General features: G+C 43.6%; 1 protein-coding gene across 1 annotated transcript in view; it reads left to right on the forward strand.

Moving 5' to 3' along the window:
* Positions 1–4020: 4020 nt before the first annotated feature.
* Positions 4021–21105, forward strand: part of EPHA10 (EPH receptor A10) — a 1455844-nt gene continuing 1438759 nt past the window's right edge. The window contains exon 1 of the mRNA XM_085647895.1: positions 4021–4263. Within this exon, the coding sequence (XP_085504021.1) occupies positions 4167–4263 (97 nt within the window). The 5' untranslated portion in view covers positions 4021–4166. The remainder of the gene's footprint in view (positions 4264–21105) is intronic.

The following is a 21105-nucleotide window of genomic DNA, read 5'->3' on the forward strand; positions in this document are numbered from 1 at the left end:
TTCACACACACATCCACTCACTCACCAATACAGCCACTCATCCACCCACTCACTCACTATAGCTAGGCTGACCTTTCACTCGTACAAACCAGAGAAATTCAGCAGTTATAGTTAGCTGAGCTAATATAATTCACATCCCCGCAATCCACTGCTTATGACCTCACATATTACATCACTCATGACATGGTCAGTGACATCACTCATGACATCTCTAATGACATCACAGAGGACATCTTCACAGAATCTCTGAAGCACTCACTCACACCGAAATACGATCTTTCATACACCCACTCTAACTTCCACAGTACCATTCTCAAAACCATTGACACACCCATTCTGTTATATTCCATATAGGTACCATAATATAGGCCCAGGTAACTTCATAACCCTTCACCTATATTCTTCCCTACATTACACTTATTACGGTTTACAGGGACTGACCTTTTACCTAGATACAACACTGCATTCAGAACGCGGGTTTTCTCTAGTTCAAAATCTCATACATTATGCATGAGGATTCTTGGAAGCACAGTAGGACTACTACTTACGTTTGATTCTTTACAACTGTATTATTGATTTGTGTTCTATCCTCATGTAGAGGATACTAGAGAGTGTTATAGATAATAAATACATATGTTTATAACTACTGTGAGGTTTCCCTTTCATTTAACCAATACTATACGGTTGCATTCTGGTAAAACAAGGTGCTTAACATTCCTTCAAGACTTAGCCTGAAGGCTGCTCTCCATAGCTCCATAGAAATCTAGGATGCGCGGCAGAGCATTCGGTATTGTGGCCTCACGTCTATGGAACGAGCTGCCCCAGAGCATTAGACAAGCTGACTCTGTTATGCTTCGGAAAGAGCCTGAAAACCTTGCGTAATGTTTTCCACTGATAACCAGGTCTACCGCGTAGCATGTCATCTGTTTAAGTCACAGCGCCAGGATACCCGCAGGGTGACAGTTTGCGCTATATAAGATTATATACAATACAATACAATACAAGAGCTACCACTAGGATAGCTTTCAATAAAGGTTATCTTTGACCTAATCATCATAGGGGCTGTTTGGACTGGTACAGGGTGCCCACTTTAACTAGTGGACAGAATATACCAGGCCAACTTCTCATGGAACCAAGATGGCTGAGTGGACGTGATCCACCTCAGCTCTGGGGCCACGGAAGAGCCCGACCGTCTTACCACAGAGCGGAGGAGCCGAAATTGACGGGGCTGCGCGGTGTTGATTGTGTGAAGCTCTGAGGTTCTTGGCGTGCGCTTTTGATCAGGCACACTGAACTTATTCCCAGCTTTGTGTGGCAAGGCTGGAAGTGGTGGCGGAGACACGATGGCGCCTTAGCCGCTCTTTGGGTGGTTTCCCTGAAAGACTCAGCCCAGTGTAGGCAGCATCGGCTGCAACTAAGGTGGATGCAGACTGCTATTCTCGGGTGAGGTCGCCGGGGATACCTCATATGCCTCCTGCGCTCCTGCTGATGCCCCAGGCGATGTGCTGACAGAACACCCGCAGGGACTACCACCGCAGCGATAGACCCCGACCCGACACTGCTGGCAGGACCAGGAGATGAGCGAGGCACTGGAGACCTTCTGTTCGTAGCAGTGGGGGCATTACTTGGAATCCCCCCAGGACAAAGCGATCTGGCCCGGGGACTTTGTTGAGGCCGAAATATTCATTGCGGAGCCTTCTCGGGCAGTGCCTTACCTCAAGATGGTGGCTAGGGGCTAGTCTTAATTACTGCCGCGGGGGACTCCTGGGGCTCCGGGGCACTCCCAAATTGAGCTGTTGGGGAATTCCATCTGATCCCCCCTTACGAAGGCGCTCTATTCTGGGGGCATTTCGAGGCCGTGGTGTCCACTGTAAGGTCGGGCCAGGCCAGTGCCCGCCCCATGACTTCGTTCTGCCCACAGTCTTCTCCGGTTCTCTGGCGGCTGCATCTCCCGGACATCGATTACCCTGCTGATTGAGCTTTGATAATCACAGAAACAATAACCCCATTCACACCTGGGTTTTGATTGGACTGCGGTTTCTCATCTCTCCAACTCCCACATTTGATTTCGACATTCTCAGATTAAACCTGATCATTGTCTGACAGCGAAGTCCAAGCATTATGACCGATGCCCGGTGGACCTGCCTAGACAGCTATAGAGGAGATCGGCCCTGATTCGCCCCCTCAGCCGTCACCTACCCTGCCGGACATTGGGCACAGTTTCTCCCCGTCTCCCTGTTATGTCTCCTTCCTCTCCCTCCCTCAGACGAATTACCGTAACATTGCTTTTTTTATCCTATGTTTGACAATGCTCTTGTAACAGATGTAACTTGTAACTCCCTGATCCTCATGTAAAGCGCTCTGTTACCTCCGGGTCTAGCCAGCGCTATATAACATCTTGCAGTAATCTTGTGGTAATTTTGTTCTGACCCACAACGAGTCCGGTATTAGTATTGTGAGTCTGTGGTAATGCAAAAAGATAATTGCACTTTTTACCTCTGTGGGGGTGGGGGTCCCTCTAGCCCACCTCGTCCCCAGAAGTGTCAGGGTATACTACCCTGGTCTCTTATATGTTGTTTTATTTTATTTTTCAGAATACAGGGACTGAGTCCATGAGTCTTAAAATGGCTGCTGTTACATTTGTCTTCATCTTGCGGCCAGCCAATAATGGCCTCAGTTGTGCTGAGCTGGTCCCAGTCCCTTAGGACCAGCCAATCACAATGCCTCAGTTGTTGCTCCCTTAGTATTCTCTGGGTAATCCCTTGTTAGTACTGTGCTGCTAGATAGCAATACATTTTGGAGCAGAATTTCTCTCAAACAGCTGAATGGATTTTCACCAAATCACAAAAAGAAGGCTTCTTGTGTAAAGATCCAGCTTTCTGCCACAGTTAGTGTAATTCCGCTCAGCCTTGGCTGTAGGATTGTTTAAAATTCCTACGGGAAATTGCATGGGGGAAACTGGCTTTGAGACCTCCTCTTTCTGTATTGAGTCTGCGAAGGTTACAAAATTCCCTGGGGACAGTCTTACAGCAAAGTAAGATCTCTGTAGAATATATTGAAGCATTTTCTGGGGAATGTCCACAACACTCTCGGTTCAGTTTATTATATTTTCTAAAATGAACCATCTTTAAAAGAAAATGCATTTGATTAAAAACTTCCACTTTGATTTCAGAAGTTGAAAACGTTTTCCAGCCATGTAAGAATTAATTAAGTATCTTAACTGAAAGTGAAACATGTTTGGAAACATAGCAAGCATATCAGTTTTTAAAGGTTTTGGGTGAATGTTGCCACAATTAATTCGCAAGTATTTAAGTAATTCATCATTTGTTCATTTTGAGGATCGTTTTCAGGTGTATTTGTGAAATCGATGTTGTTTGTGTAATCGTTTTGGCTGTTAATGGAGGAGTCGTTCATTGGGTATTTGCACTTGAGTACGGTCAAGGGTAGGATTGCCTGATGAATCAAGCCCCGAGTTGAGATAGTTCGACACTGTGGGGGTCAGATGTAATGTGTGATACAGAGTCTGCTCAAGGTATATAGAAATGTACCTGCATATATGACGTCTGCTAACAATTGGCGTTATAATTCTCGTATAAAGTATGCCCAATGGAAAGTGTAAGAGTGTAATCATGTGGGTCTGGTCCAGTGATGCTCTCGGTTTTATCTAGAAACTTCCTAAAGAGTTCTCCTTGACACTTCATATTTTTTTGCGTACTATCACTTCGTCAATTGCGTGTACCCCCATTGCTTTGGGTAAAGCCCTGAGTTTGTAAAGTTTTGAGCGATAGAAACTATTACTGTCATACATTCCATGCTCTGAACACCTGGTGGAAAAGACACCGTTTCTGCACCTCCGATGGTTAACGGGAGGAGAGAAACCTAGAGCCCACGTGCTGAGACGTTGCCGGTTGGTAGCGGGAGCTGTCAGTCTCCTCGCTGTTTCTTGTGGTAGGCTTCTTCGACCCCGCCTCCCCTTGCCTTGTATGGTGGTGCTGGCAGCGGTGCGCGCGCGGTTGCTGTCTGACAGCGCGTGGCACTGAGGCTCGCGCTGCCGGATTGCCAGTGGCCGCGCGGCGCCGGTGTGAAGCTGGCAATCGGGTCCTGAGCTATGAGCCGATCGGGAGGGAGCGCTGAGCACTGACTGGAGCAGACCGCAGAGCCGGACCATGGAGCCCCCGGCCGTCGCCGGAGCAGCAGCAGCGCGGCTCCTGGGCATTGCACTGATCACATCCTGCCTGTGCACGGGTGGCTCTGCGGAGCAAGGTAAGAGCCGGGGGCGGGGAGGGGGGTTATCCTGATGATGGAGGACAATACTGATTAAAGAGGGTGAGGCCATTCCGGTGCCTGAGCTGTGGCACTATTCTTGTGAAAGAGAATGACGCGATGCCAGGGGGGTAAACAGGTGTGTGAACCGCAGGACTGACTATCCCTCTGATGAGATACTGTCAAAATGGGAGAAGTGAGACCAGGTGTGTGTGAGCCTTGGGACTACGGGTGTGTTCGGAGACTACTGTCCCTCTGACAGGGCTCAGACCCAAGTTTGTGAGCGTGAGACCATCCAGGTGTGAACTGCGGAGTGCACCAGTAATGGAAGACTATCACAGCAACGGGTGAGACTTGTGTGCGCCGTGGGACTCTCTGAAGGGAGACAGAAGTGATGCCAGGTGTGTGAACTTTCGTCTTTGGTTGTGTTGGGAGACCACTACCGCTCTGACGCGGCTCAGACCAGGTGTGAGAGCTATGAACAATAGAGAGGGGGTGGGAACCGCTGCGTGAGGCACGGGACTAGGCCTGTGTGGAGGGAGACTTTCCAGATAAAGGGAGTGAGCGGTAAGACCACCGAGGTGTGAACTGTGGAGTGCCCCAGTAATAGGAGACTGTCACGGTGGCGGGACGGAGGACTATGCTTGTGAAGAGAGATTATAACAGTGTCGGGTCAAACCGTGTGTGTGCAGTCTAGCCCAGTGATAAGGGTGGAAGTCAGTGTGTGAGCCCTGGGACCAGGAGACTGCCAGAGTGACAGAAGTGAAGCCATGTGTGCGAGCCTTGTGACCGTGCTTGTGGTGGGATATATCACAAGGGCAGAGATAAAACCAGGTGGGGAGACGAGGGAATGTCCCTGCGATGAGTGAGTGATGGGGCCATCCAGTTGTATGAGCTGTGGAACTCTTCTGGTAATAGCAGGTTGTCACAGAAACAGGGGTCATGGGGGGGAGGGGGGGGCAGGAGTTTGTGCCAAACGACCATGTTTGTGACGGAAGTGTGACAGGGGTCAGTGCAAGTATGTTAGCCTTGGGGCTATCTCAGCAGGCGGCATACTAACCCAGTGACCCGGTTAGACCTGGTGTGTGAGCGGGGTGACTATCTCTGTGATGGGAAACTAACCCAATGAAATGAATGACTGGTGAGACCATTCCGATGGAGACTGTCGCAGTGACAGGGGTGAGGCCTGCTGTGTGACCCTCTGAACGGACAGGTCCAGTACTGGAGATCACCCCAGGGACGGGTAGATCTGGATCCAAGTGTCTGAGTCGGGGGTAATCCCTGTAAAGAGCATAGGGGAGGGGGGTAATCCGATTAAAGGATTGTGTGGTGAGAAAATACAGGTGCGTGGCCAGTGAGAGTGTCTGTGTGGCTCGACTCTTTCACAGTGGCAGGGGTGATACAAGGTGGGTATGGGCCGTGTGACTGTGCTTGTGATGGGAGAGTGAGTGTAGGCGAACCAATCCGGTGTGTGGTCACTGTGGCTTTTCTTGTGCTAGGAGCGCTGGAGTATCCAGCTGAGAGCAGCGAGAGGCCATTGGATGTGTAAGGCTTTGGGCTGTTCTTGTGATACCCTCACGGGTGACAGTGCGCTATAAAAATACACATGACAGAGGAGTGAGACCAGTGTTTCAACGTGAACGAACTCAGTGCTTGGAGGAGGAGGAGATCGTATGAAAAAAGGGGGTGAGCTTTCCGGTGAGGTTATTGAAGTATTGGGGAGGCTAGAGACCGCCATTGCTAGGGGCTTTTTTGCAAGGCTGTGCCGGGGTGCGCGGGGAGTTAGTCTTGGCCAATCTCCTATTGTGGGTCAGGCGGTACAACCAACTCCGTGCTGCGATAAACAATCATATGCGGCTACCCATGAGGCATTTAATGTGGGATTGTAGGTACACGTTCACAAATCTTCATATTTGTAACACACTTGCCCTCCAGACATCACTTGAAAGCCTCGAAATCAAAGGGCATGTGGGCTGCACGTGGGTTGCTGTGAGGAAGGGGTGAAAATCTCCAGATGTGCACGGAAGAGCAGAGCAACCCAACAGTGCTAAAAAGTAGAAGTTGTGGTAACATTGAACTGGCTGGTACCACTGCGTGGGCACAGGATCAGGCCTCCCTCTGCGGGGTCTAGGCAGGCATGTTAGGCATGTCACTGTGGCCGCGCGAGAGTGGTCACCTGTACCACTTTTCAAGAGGAAGATGAGATATACCACTGTGTCTGCATGCGCGTAGTCAATTGTGATACTGCGAATGCACGCGCCTAGTTGTGCCTCTGAACCTGCGTGAGGTTAATGAGCTGTCACTGTGCTGGCACGAAGGGGGTAAGCCGGGATTTAGTGTCTGCACGAGGGTGGTGTCCTGTGTAACTGTGTCTGCGCGAGGAGGTTGAGCTGTAATACTGTGCTCTCTCTTTGTGCCACGGTGTTTACATGAAGATGGGGAATGGTGCCAGTGTGCCTTCTGGAGGACGGTTGTGTCACTGACTCTGGGAAGAGTACGCAGGGAGCACACAGTGGCGAATGGCAAGGGATGTATACATTGTACTGACGTTGTACACCATGTATGCATACGATTTATGGGTGATCGGCCACACTATCGTTTGAAAAGATTGATGAGTCATTCGAGCAGAGATGTAACGGCGCATAGAACACTTGAAGTATGTGAACGTGTTGTTATTACATAGAGCCTTGAGCGAGCCTATGAACGAGATTAAAATGATGCAAGCTTCGGTAGATAAGAATAACGAGACACAAAAAGATAGAGGTTTGCCCAAGATCACCCATTGTTCATGTTGGGAAGTCGGGAGTAGCCGATCATTCTCCGGCCTCCACAGCCATGGATGAAGACAGCACAACTCGTTAGAAACTATTGTAAAGTGAGGGAAGACGAGGATGGGAGGGGGCGTAACGTTCCTTCTGTGTGGAGAGGGGCGCAAGATCACAGAAGAGTCAGAGGTAGATATACACACTAGTATGGGTCATTAGAATGTTTGAAGAGAGGATGAAGTAGGCGGAAGACGATCGATCACAGAGTGAGTTCGAGTGAGATGGGTGAGTGAGGCCGCAGTGTTGTAGTAGAGTTCATGGCTAGTGTGCACTCAGTGATACCCTGTTGTGGTTGTCTGTGTGAGGGCACGGCATGAGCCACCCAAAGGGCACGTATGTGCTTGGGGGAATCTTGTGTGCCTTAATGAAGAGTACACGGCAGCTCTCTCGTGTGCGAGCAGCGACTGTGCCTGGGGGAGGGGAGGGGGTGACCGGTTCATTGGTAGTGCTAGCGTGCGTGATCCCTACGAAGTCCTGTGTGATGGAAGGGCACAGAAACAGAAGGATACTGTGTGACTGCTGGACTCTGCCTGTGTGGGATCAGGACAGCACTTCAGGGACACATTTGCACGCATTTCTGCTAGGGCTTGAATTGAATTTGCGCAGGGTGGGCGTGAGTGGCGGTCTGGTCTGGTCTGGGGCACCAGTATTGAAATGCAGTTCAAAGAGAGGCGAACGGTTATTAAGAGAAAGTGCCGGGACAGTGTGTTTACTTCATTCCGAAGACGAGTGAGTTGTTTGCCTACGAAAATCTTGCATGCCATTCATTAAGCATGACCACTGACATGAGTGATTTTGCCTTGCAATGAAGCTCGGAATGTGATTTCAATAACGGTGTCTTTTCTACGTCCTCGACTAAAATAGACTGCAAAGAGCGTATATAGCAGAACATTCGCCTATGCGCACAGTCTGTTTGTACTTTAAGGTGTAGTGCTTTTATTCTGCACGTCTGAGTTAAGTTTTTGACGCTGTAAGTCCCCAGGCATCAGACCTCATAAAGCGTGTACGGACTTCTTCTAAAGTCTGCGTGTGATCTTGACATATATGCTGCTTTGAGGACACTCCTTATTACTTAAACATGATTTTACATCAGTAGTGAACAATGTTTTGCTTGACAAAGAAGGAGTAACTTCACCCTCTCTGTTTAAATGACATTTAAATATACGGGTCCGTATTACAAACAGGTATACATCTACACACATAAACGCCGCCTGCACCTAATTAAAAATGCTCGACTTTTGTCAGTCGCAGACCGTTCCCAGTGGTGCAACTGGAAAGCGTGCTGCTGAGACTGCCGTGTGACATCTGCTGTTTCCCCACAGTGGAATAGTGCACAGCATACCGCCCTGCGTTGGAGAATGCAGACCCATAGCAAATTCACGTTTTTACACTTTTTTTTTTCTTCACGGGGATTTGATTCCCCCTATGTAGAAAGAAACACCTTTCCCTGTACCCCTACAACATTTGCGATTGTTCCGTTTCCCTTCCGACCCTGGAACGGAAGTTACTCCAGCCCCTTTCTGGAGTAAAACTTAAACCATTGCCAGGATGGAAAAAGGTCGTAGGTGAGTTTGGGAATGCCACTGAACTCACAAGTGTGTAGGTACTTACTCCCTCAAGGCAAGCCATGCTTTGGTATTCCTCTCCACCACTTGCATGAGGCTTGCTACTGCAAAGATGAACGTTTTGCAGCCTACAGTTAGGCAATAGTAAAGCCATTTACGCCTGCCTGTTATCCTGTACATTCCTGACGGTGTAAAGGGGCCTCTTCTTGGCCGTAAACGTAGGGCTATGACCGTAAATTGCTCTGTGAATCGGGCCCATAGAACGTTTGTTTCTTGCTGATGACAAAAGCCCTTCCGTATTCCATCAAACAAGGATGTAAACACCGCCTGGGAACACATCTCAATTGTCTAATTAGTGAATTCAAACATCTACAGTTGAAAGGTGACAGGTAACGATTTGAAAGTGGCACGTGCTGCATTGTTGTGAGTTTGCAGCGTGTTAATAACTTGTAATCGATATGGATGAGATCTCATTTTGGAATCTGTACATCATGATGCAAGAGGTAGATTGTGTGTCATGATACAGGTGGTAGATTGTGTGTAAGTGTAGGAAAAACTCAATTTTCTGAAAAGGGTGCAGCCAAGGAATCTTTTAATTTCGTTTTATGTCCGCACATACATTCTTGGGACTCGAGTAAAGTCTGCCTAGCCTTATGTAGAGTGTAGGAGTGTAAAAGCTGAGCAGAGTGAACGGCAGGGAAATCGCTGTGCGGAATCTGGTCATACCTAAGATGTAGGACTGGCTCCAGTAGTGTGATTATGTACTGTATTGAATTGTAATTGCGTTTATATGTGAAAGTGTGAGAGGTGCTAAACGCAATTGGCCATCAGAGGATGGTGAGAAGGATGGTCGGAGACATCCTGGCTAGGTAGAAGGAGGAGACATGAGATGTAACTAGAAAACATTTGGCTTTGTAAGCATTTGTTTGTCATATTTTGAATACCAAATGTATTTACTTTAGAAAGCCCAACCATCTTGTAGTAAAGTCAAATATCACCCCAATAGAGACACTGAAGGGGGTTATGTATTCAGAACTAGTGTTTGTATTTGACGTGAAGCTTAGAAATTGCTGGTGGAACTAAACATGGTGTTGTGTGTGTAATGACAACAGAGAAGAATTATTTGGCATCCATGAGAAAGTGATTTCCAGAGAGATACAAGTGTTGAATAGAAAGTGATATAAAGAGAGCCATCAAGAAACATCCATAGGGCTGGGGGTGAAAGGGTTATGGAATTCTGGGAGGGTAAGGGGTAAACAAATTTGGCGGTACAGTGTAGTTAATTAGTAAAGGATGACACTGATTCAAAAATCTGAGGATTACTTTTTAGTTACAATATTCTAGGGGAGGGGTATATGAAGAAAGTATTCAGAGAAAGACATTCAAGCATTTTCGGGGTTGAAAGGTTCACAGACACAAAAAAGATTGCAGTTTTATTTTTGTGAAGCATTGGAAGTTACTTTGAGGGGTGCACATTTCAAGGATTGTTGTGGGATAGCATTTGTCTGTATGTGCAAGAAATAAAAACGCAATGGATGTTTGTTGGCTAAGCGGATGACCTTGAAATAAAAAGTTCAAGGATGCTCTAGAAATAACCAGCTATAAATGGTGTGGAGGTGAAAAAAAAGTGAATTCTCAAGGTACAAGTTTCATGTGTGCTTTGGGTAAAGGCCCAATACTTCTATGGGCAAAACGTTCATGGATGCTCCAAAAATTAATTTTGTAGGCTTGAGATACAAATTATTAGTTGACCGGAATAGCATGCCTTCTGGATACTGTATGGATATAATCCCAGTTCTTTTGTGCTGGTGTTTCCAGGCGGGCGGTGGGGTGGAAGTCACTCTTTTTTAGTAACCAGGACCTTTTTCCTGATCAGGCTTTGACCCAGAACAAGAGAGCGAAAGGCAGAAAAGGGAGGAAAAAGAGGAAGAAAACCATAGGAAAACAGTGACATAGAGAGAAAGTGGGGATGGAGAAGAGGCTTAAAGAAACAGGAAGTGTAGGGTAGTGGAACCAAGACGAGGGAGCCTTGGAATTTGAAAGTCCAATTTTTAGGTGCGCCAATAGGAGGTTGCTAAGAAAAACTTTGAGTCCCAGTACTTATTTTGTACAAACTAATCACTATAAAGTTAATCGAAACTCTGTAAAAAAACTGTTTTGTCTCATGAACATTTGGGGGGAAAAAGGTGTGCTGAATATCTGAGTTTGAAACAATCTGAGATGCTCGATGGCTAATGGGCTCATGAATATTTGGAGTAGCAAGTTTACAGATGCAGTTGGAATAAACCATTTATGAATATTCTGACGGTGAAATGTTCATTAATGCTGTGGGAAAAATTCATAGATGTAGGAGATCAGATGTTGATGTATGCTCTGGTTGTCAGACATTTCAAGGATGGGTGAGGGATAAAAGGTCCAATACTTCCCTAGAGATATGTAGTTAGGGAAAAAATGCTGCAGTCTGTGTAAAATTCATGGGCATTCAGAATTAGAGTGAAAACGTTTAATTTTCTCTTTATAATTTTTTTTTTATTGAAATCCATCAAGAAAGTTTTATACATTCTTCCATACAATTCATTCAAAATGTCAAATAATAAAACCGTTCAACACCACAAACAAAGTCTAATACAATACCGAAATCAAAATGACCTAGGAAAAAAAAAGATCATTAGAGACCAGATACAGTATCATATCAACATTACCTCGTGCCGTGCTCGCGTTGGCCAACTCCTGTCACGAGCACTACCTCGCTAGTGCTGCGCACGTCCGTTGGACGACACGGCCCCGCCCACTCATTAGAACTCCTGCACCGCGGCGGAATTTGCACCGTGGTTAAGGAGTTAAGGAAATTATAGCAAGAATACCCATAATACATTGAAATGTAGATGCAAGTGAATCTTATAAATCTAACCTTAAATAATACTATGGCTAGTATTTCAAGATCCAATACAACGTGACTGCCTATTTTAAAACGAGCTAAAAAAAATCGATTATGCCTTAGGTACATTAAAATATGCCAAGATATCAACATGTGTGCCATAGATAATATTTCATCCCATAAAAGCACCTTCAAATACTTAACAATAAAAACTAAAGCGTGTATAGTGCAATAAAGTGCTAAGAGATAGCTGTCCAGAGTGCAATCAAGTCCAAGAAAGTGTGCAATTATATCAAGAGATGCAACCATGAATAGGATTCCAGCATAATAAGAGTACCTCCTAAAATATAAGCTCTTGTTTGAAACTTTAATCAAAATAGGCCACCCAGACATTCTCAAACTTCTTGATCCACCCAATTCGCAGTTCATAGAGTCGCTCATTTTTTTTTAACCTGCTTCATTTTCAGAACCCACTCGCCTTTTGTTGGTATAAGATCTGATCGCCATCTCTGAAGCAGGAGTGACCTGGCAACTGCCATTGCGATATATAATAGTTTAACTACGTTTAGTGTTCTCTGAGCTGAAAAGATGGTAGATACCCGATGGACTGAGGTGCAATGAAAATGGTGAAATGAACGTTTCTGCTATACATTCCATGCAGACCAAGTAAACTAAACATACCAGAAACATGATTTGGCTAGTAGAAATTGTCAATTCAGAGGATGCAGTGAAATGTTTGAAATTTCAAGGATTTTCTAAGTGAGATGGACAGTTCAGTGTTGTTATGAGAGTAGAGGGCAGGAGGGTGCATTTGAAAAGTGCTCTTTTGGAACTAGACATTATGGAATGTGGATTCAGAAGAGCACAGGGCTCAGTATAAGACTTTACCAATACGAGCTAAAGACACTTCATGATGGGAGTGGAGAGAGGAGTACAATTGTGTGGATGGACTTCATGTAATCATTTAAAATTCATGTTGGGGATTAACTCAGCACATAAAATAAAAACACATATATAGTGGTGCACGGCTACAAAAGTCCAAGCAGACTGTTGACTGTTCCATTTTTTCTTTATTATTAGTTCCAAATAGTCGTGAATCTTCGTAATTCAAATTCCAAACGTTACAGCCAGAACCACAGTCATACAATAGACCATTATACAAAAAACCGGTGCCTTAAATGTTGCATAGCTAAATATACGCATTAATCAAGCATGCAGCTCAGCCATGCATGAATTGACCTGTGCCTGGCTGCATTTTCTTGCCTCCCTATAGGATAGCAATCAAACTAAATGCTAAAATGTTTGACCCCTACTGATTATACCACTGTTTACAGTATTTGTTACCAGTGCTTCTAGCTCATTGAAATAATTCTGTGCTTTCATTTAACACAGAATTTGGAGCAACTGAAATGGATGACACTAAAAACAGCCAAACTCAAAATAGCTACTGAGTTTCAGCTCACGCTAAATAAGTGATGTACAGAATCGTTACTAGTCAAAGCAGCTGATCATCAAACTGAATAAAACATCAGTTACGTTTATACTAAAAGGAAGACCACACAAGCACCCTTTTCTCTCTCCCACCCACAGCCCCCTCTTTTCGTGTATATGCTAATTTGCGGTACTTATTCTGTAGCAGTACAGGTGACCCCTAGTTAGTTTGCGACAAAGCAGTAAAGTTTCTCATTGATCTCCCTGCTTGTGAAAGTGAATGATATTTTCTGCCTTCCTTTTATTGTGATAATTTAAGAGTTTGAGGTTTGCAATAACGTGTACAGTTGTCCGCCCTTCCAGATATTCTACTCTGCAGGTAGGAAAAAATGTTTTATGAATGGTCCACACAAAGGGTTGGACATGAATGTTTTGGGCATGCTGAAGAAGAAACAAAGCCCCCTAGTGTCCTTTTACTGCCAGCTTCACAATTTTTGTGTGCTCCTGCGTACCTAAGACAGCTGCAGAAGTAAAGGATTGGTCCACTTGTGGATAGAACACACTACTGCAGAAAATCCGGAAACTGTTGAAAGTATCGGGGCAAGTCAATTGAAGTGTGGGATCGGGGTTCAGATGGACCATTGAGAACATAGTGAACAGTAACAAAATCTTTACTTTTGTAGATATTAACAAACATTCTCAATGGTGGTTCACGCCTTGTTAGTGAACATAACTTCAGAACCCAAAAAAATAATACATGTCTGAGTGTGGAAATTGGGAGAGAAAATGCCCCTGATGCACCAGCATTTTAAATGTTTCCATGGGTGAAAGGATTTCTCCATATTTTCCTTATGCAGAATGTCAGTTTTGCAAATGCATACTTATACAATCCTTACATCAGCGGAATGTCTGCACTGCGGACTATTCACAGGACATATGATATCAAGTAGGAGTACATTTGGGTATCTGCATATTAGGTTGTCTAGAAGGGTATGTGTAATGCTACAAAACAACGCAGAGTCTTTTGACTGAGACCCACACAGAGCCGATGAGCTGTTAGCTTTGAGGAACTAGTGCATAAAATAAAGGCAGTAACCACATCTTGTCACTTTGGTCAATTTGATAAGAGACCCATTTCAATGCATGACAACACCTCTGCTTCATATCATCATGCCAGATAGGTGCAATATGAAATACGACATAAAGAGGGAGTGAAAAGTTAGGAATCCTTTTTCTGACATGACTAGTGTCGAACTTTATGTTTCGATTGACTTTCACTTTTGCTTTTAAGAGAAAGGATTTCTTAAATTAAGCATAGCATGTGCTTAAATACCCAAACCCTGTTGTCGAACTGACACTACATTGAAGTGAACTGGTGTAAGGCAACGTTTCAGTTTTTGGTACACACACTCTCTTATAACAAAAGGGTGTCTTCAATATTTAGTCTCAGTGGTTTTCAATTTTGTGCCAGAGGGAAGGCTGTATGTACCTTCACAATTTCACACAGATATTTTCGATATAGAGGGTGAGTGCTAAATATGGTTCTATGCTAAATCATTTCTAGAAGCAGAAGCTCACCAAAGTGTGAGCTCTGCTTACAAAAAGCATACATTTGGGTGTAAAAATCATTCTTGAGCTTAAGAGAGCAACTAATTACGTGACAGTGTTATTCAGGTGAGGAACGGCGCAAGGTTTGCTGCAAAATGTCTGTATTTGCAGTTTCCAGCTGCTGTACAAAGCACATTTCTGTCTACTGGTGATTACGATGCAAGGCAACTGCCTTACCTGTCCTTATGCACCAGGCAGGAGTGGACTAACCTATATTACATTTCACAGTCCTACTAATTCAAACATAATTCTCTCTTTTTTGTTTTATGATTGCATCACCACCAGCCCTTTGGTGATATATAGCAGTGAAGCACAGGGGAGGCTGTGGACTGCCAACTGGTGTCTTCAGCCATCCACCAGGCAAGGCACAATTTTCCAAACATATTCGCCCACTATCAAGTTTTGGTTGTTTTACTTGGCACATTGGCAAGTGCGTGACGAGCCACATCAGCATATCTCCAGTCAATTACATTCACATCCTACAGTCTGGTTTCATTCCCAGTGAAAGCGTCTCCGGCATGATACCAGTGCTCAAGTGCATTGTTCCCGTGAACTCTATAGCAAGGGTTCACTTGCTGTAATGACAATTCTAGTGTTTAATCTGCATCCAGATGGAGAATAACTGTACTGGAATAACCTTGGCCACCGGCCACAAGTAACTACTTTGTCTGGATTATATATATATTTTATAATATTTTATCTGCATTTCTTTCTTGCACACACCTCAACCTGCAAAAAACATGTAACATTTATACCGCATGGTCAGAAGAGAGAACCAATAGCTAAAGTCGCCTTGTAAAGTCGAATCTGTTTCACAAACTAAAATGTGATTTATTTTTTTGATTTAAATTATAAATAAGGTGTACAGTTGCATCGGTTTTACCAGAGCTCAGCTGGTTGAATGTTTACTATAAGGCAGGTTGCCAGGGAGTTCTTTTCTAAATGTTTTTACAGGGATTCTGAAGCTGAGACACAATGATACTGGTCACTTCTTTGTTTAAGTACATTCGCAATACTGAAAATTAGTACTAGACGAGTAATTCCATAGATGTGAAACAGCACTAGTCTTTCTTGTATGTATGGGGCACCAACGCCAATTAGTTTAGGTTTAGAGTCGAGGATCGTTGAGATTTGATAAACAGAATATATGATTTTCTTCTTTTTCATTATGCCCTTCTTGATCTTATATCATTCAAATTAGAGATAGTTTGGCCACATTCATGATTGTTTTGGGATGGTGTTCAGAGTGTGCACATTTGCAAAGATTTTCCTCTGCAAACTATGTGAAACATTTAATAAAATGTTAGAAGCTTTGTGAAGTTGAACAAAAGTTGTAGCATTTTTAAAATACCCAAAGGCATGGAAAAAGTTCCTCAAAGTTAGGTTTGATGAGGAAAAATCTTTGCAAAAGCCCACTTTTAGTCCTCGTTTATGCCCTGGTAATTAACGACCCATGCTGAAGCACCTGTTTGCATAGGGGGCACAATTACAAGTGGAACAGAGTTTGCCCAGCACGTTAACTACTGGATGCAATACAATTTACTCCTTTGGAGTATCCCCCAGGTTCACATCAGAAGCTCAAACGTGCTGATAAATACTATGGAAGGATGACAGACAAATAATAGTGCCTCAGTATTTTGGTTTCTAAGCAACAAAATTCATATGATTCCCCAATTGAAAAGAGAAAACGTGCATGATGCCACCTCCTTCCTGCCCACTCTTAATGGAGTTTATAATATAAACACAATCCAAAGAGAGGGGAGTGACTAGGAGCTGTTGTGAAATATTATTATAGGTCCTGTACCTATGCTCCTAAAGACATTGTTAAACACACTAAGTGGTATCAGTTCCTCGGAAGGATAGAAAGAGAGGGGACGCTCTACAACCCTTATCGGTTTGTGAGTGGATGTGTTAGTCTCCAAAGAGAGATTGAGTGTGCGTGAGGGGGGAGTTATCCTCCTGTGTGTTCTTGTGCCCTCACACACCCTTGCGAGTGTAAAGCATCATCATCGTGCTGTGCTCTTCGTGGGTGTGGCGCTGCAGTCCCTCACGGGCCCCACAAGAGGGCTCTTTGATGGAGATCTTTTTAGGAGGTGCCGCACTTGTGAATGTGGGTGTGTGGGCCAGGTGAGTTAGTGTAAGTGAGGATAAAATAACATGTTGGTACCCCAGCAAATTTATTGAGGGGTCCTCTAGGTTAGGATAAAAAATTGGACTGAATTGGAGATTCTCCTTAAGCAAAAGAAGGGAGGGACAGGTATATTCCCACTGCTCTCAACCCGTAAAAAAGTGTGTGGTGTTTTAAAAGTGAAGGGTGCCCGACATGTTTCGCACAGCCAGTGGGTCCCTAATGGATACCTATGTGCTTCATCAGGATCATGAATCAGAGGTAGTGAGTATGGGAATCAGGGAAAGACACCCTATAATCCCATCATACTTTTTTTAAGTTCAGGCAAACTTCTTTGCGTTCGAGACACGTTGCGTTCTTGTGGGGCCCGTGAGGGACTGCAGCGCCACCCCCATGAGGCGCATAGCCCAATGATGATGCGCTACACTTGCAAGGGTATGTGAGGGCACAAGAACACACAGGAGGATAACTCCCCCTCACGCACACTCAATCTCTCTTTGGAGGCTACCAACTCCACTCACAAAGCGATAAGGGTTGTAGAGCGTCCCCTCTCTTTCTATCTTTCCGAGGAACTGATACCACTTAGTGTGTTTCACTCTTAATGGAGCCCTTAGTTGAAGAATTTAACTGTACAACTGAATTTGTGGAAAATTATTTTGCAAAAGGTTCTTGTTGCTGAAATTTCCACCTGCTGCAATGGTACAAAGCTGTATTCTCACCATCACAAAACACCACGCATGGAATTATAATTTTGTACATCACTTCGTGCCTCTGGTTTTATATGATCAAGATTGTAACAGCACAGAAAGAAGATTGCATGGCACTTGATTTTTTACTTATTTTGAAGCACAATCTTGCCCATTTTCCCTCGTATGTTTGAAGGTCTTTAATTTTAGGACATCTATTCTTACTTTGTTCCATCTATCTGCTTCCTACCATCAGAATAATTTGAGTTTGTGGTCATCTTTCTCTGCCAGTCCCAATGATTAATTTGAGCCGGTGGTTGCTGGCGGGGTCCACTGACACTCCTTTTTGTGGGAACGGCACTTATTATTCATCATTAGACATTCACCGTGAACAAGAGAGGGAAAATCATACAAATGGAAAAGAAGCATGGGGTCCTTTCAAGAAAATTAAACTGAATACATTTAGGGCAAGATGTATCATAGGGGTTTAACCCATTCTGTGTCCATGGGAAAATACTTTAGTACATATGGGTTTAAATGTATTCACTTGTGCACCTTTTCTAAATATAATTTTAATTCATTATAGGACAGCCTCACTGCAACTGTAGTAAACATAACTGTAGTAAATAGCATGCATGTAACTGACCATTACGTGGTGAGGTTGCACTGCCTCCCTTGTGGATTTAATTAGAAGGTACTGAAGGTGAAATGGAAGGGCTAGTCAGTTCTTAACTTGCATTAGAATGAGTGCTGGTGCCTAAAGCTCTGCTCAGAAACCTATGGCTGGTGCTTCTACGTGTCGGTGCACTGAATACCAAGGCTGCGTTTTCTTGAATCAACCCCATGCGTCTTTCATCCACTACCTGACAGTCCCATTTCCCCTGTATCTCATTTGTGCAGGTTCCTGCTTTCTCCCTTTGCAACAGGTTTTCCATATTTCTCTCCCTACTTCTTTTTCCTTTGTGAGATTTACAATTTCTCGTGCTCATGTTGAATGCCTGATGATGAAAAATAAGTGCTGGTCCCACAAAAAGGAGTGCAGGCGAGCCCTACCATCAACCATCTGCTCCAATAAAGCACTGGGGCTGGTGGAGAATGATGACCAGACCACAAACTCAAAATATTCTGATGGTAGGAAGCAGAGAGTATGATACCCTCAATTTTCAATGTGAATTAGGCGTAGTTAATATTAGAGGTGGGACACCGCTGTGCTTAAGTGGGCAATTGTTTTTAAAAACAGAAATCTGGAGGCACAAGGTCTAATATGCAATCAGTTTGAACCTGTCCTTTTCAGCCTCTATAGCATTCTATGATGCCAGTCTGGCTGCTATTTCAATCTGGTAATTGGTGGAAAACTATGTCCCTTCTTAAGGTGGAATCTAAATACTTTACAAAAAAATAGTACGACACATAGTAAACTTGGTTTTAAATGGATTTCAAAAAGTGAGGAGGTAATCTAGAAAAGTTTCCAGAACTTTGGAAGATGTGCAGCAGCTGGATGTGACACCTTTCTTAATGATTACATGGAAAGACTAAGGCAAGATGTTGGACCTCAACACAAGTTTTGCAGATTTAGGTGCGAGGACACTCAAATCACCTACATCCATCAATTGCAAGTTAAAGAAGTTGGACTGGTGAATACAATGCAGACCAGGTTTTACTTGGTCTTTTGAGGCATAGATTTCTCATTCTGTCCACTTTAATGGAACATTTGACGCTCTTATTTGCCAGTTGCTTTAGATAGGTGATAAATGGGACCAGGGGAATCTGAGAACTTTAGGGGCAGAGGGCTGTAGAGAGGAGGGCAGAGCAATGCAGCTTTGAATAGGAGGGAGCATTGGTAGCTATTCCCGTGATGCAGAAAAATAAAAGTTGGGAGCCAAGGAATGCAGCTGTCTGTAGCTCCTGCAGCTCTGATCACAGGTCTGGGTCCCTTACCTCCTGGTCCAGAATTACTCAGTCTGGTATTTCAAGAACTGGTTATTCTGGGCCGAGGAGACAGGCCCGACTAAGCTGAAATACCTTGAATGGTCCCTCCCTGAGCATATCACTGAGGACTTGTAAGAAGGTTCCTAGTCTGGGATGCCACGGTGCTTAGAAGTGGCAGAATTGGGATATGAAGCACTTCGTTAAAACAAATTTCACCTTATTGTTTATTATTATGCCATTATCACTACCACATAATTGTATTTTTATTATTGGAAGTAGTAGTAGTATGTTTTAGTAAGTTCATATTGAAATCTGTTTTTTTTCACTTGGTGATATGAAGTACTAAGCTTCGTGTATCAGTAACTATGCAATCATCTATCCTGTTTGTAGCCAACATTTCTCATTTCTGATCCTAAAGGCAAACATAGTAAAACCCGTGTTACAGGTAGATCTCAGTTCTTCAAATCAGTAGCAAGCCTGATGGTGGAGATGTCTGAACTCTTTCTTCAAATATTTGTGAATCTTTCGTTTCAAAGCTATAAACAGACTTGTTTTTAGACTCATAGGGACGTTTAGAAAACAATTTAGTACCACCCATTAAGTGGAGTTGGGAGAACATATACTGAAGTTCCTTTTGATTGTCACCTAAAATCGTGGGAGAAGGTGTACATTTTTATCACATAAAGTTTCTTAATCACTGCCTTTTTTATGTAGTCATAGTTCATATCTGTTTTAGCCTGCTTAGTTCAGTGCTTAATAGTTATCCCAGACGGCTCCATTATATCTTAACCCTCTTTCCATTATTTTGTCCACCCCACACCTTCCAAGAGTGCTTGAAATCAAATCCCATGCGCAGAGACTTCATGGAGGCATCTCTTTCTCGCACTATTTCTTACGTCTCAACATAGAGTCCATAGAAACATAAAAGTGGCTTGAAGTTCTCATTAAACCTAACTTAATCATCAGCACAAATGAAAAAGGCTGCCTTCTGCCCAATTATATACTTTTTTTTTTATTTTTCTTATTCTCGAAAATATGAATATGAATATCACATTCCAGAATTGTAGGTGCAGTGGTACGGATAAGAGACAAACTAAGTGAGACAAGTAAATATTGCACAGTATTTATAGACTTCTGCAAGATGCTAACGGACAAAAGAGAGTTAATTTTCATTTTCATTTTATACAAATTGCACGTGTGCTCCTGCCTTTGCACATTCTTTTGGTTTCGCTGCAGTCATTACCAATTGTGTTTAGTTGAGAATAATCTGCCATGACTCCAGCCTTCGAAGAGCAACACTGCACATCTAGTCTAGACGACTTTGGCTCCTAAATCGTGGCAGTTATAAGACTTGATAATAAAGTTCTTATGAGCAGCAGAATTGTAGTAATAAAGCATTATTAAAAGCAAATTATTTTAATACTGTACACATGCAAAACATATGCAGTTACTATATAGTGTGCTTAGGCTATTGCTTGATGGCATAATAGTTATGGTCGTTCTCAATAATTTACAAAGCTTTTTTTATTTCAATGTTAGTTTGCTTTTATTTTTTTCATCCCATGTCTCATTGCAGATTTTTGTTTGAAGTTAAGCAGTCGTATAACTTATAATCTTTCTTAAAATCGGTTCACTGAAGATATTTTTTTCAATTCATAATTTGAAGCTGATGACATGATTCAAATTAATGAGCATCAATTTTTTTAAGAGTTCTCTTCTTTTTTAGTCGAGCCTGGGCAGTGATTCCGCTGCTCTGCGAGGCATGCTGCAGTCGGTATATGAGCTATCAGGT

Source organism: Triturus cristatus, chromosome 3_2 (assembly GCF_964204655.1).
Source record: "Triturus cristatus chromosome 3_2, aTriCri1.1, whole genome shotgun sequence".
In the NCBI taxonomy this organism is placed as follows: domain Eukaryota; kingdom Metazoa; phylum Chordata; class Amphibia; order Caudata; family Salamandridae; genus Triturus; species Triturus cristatus.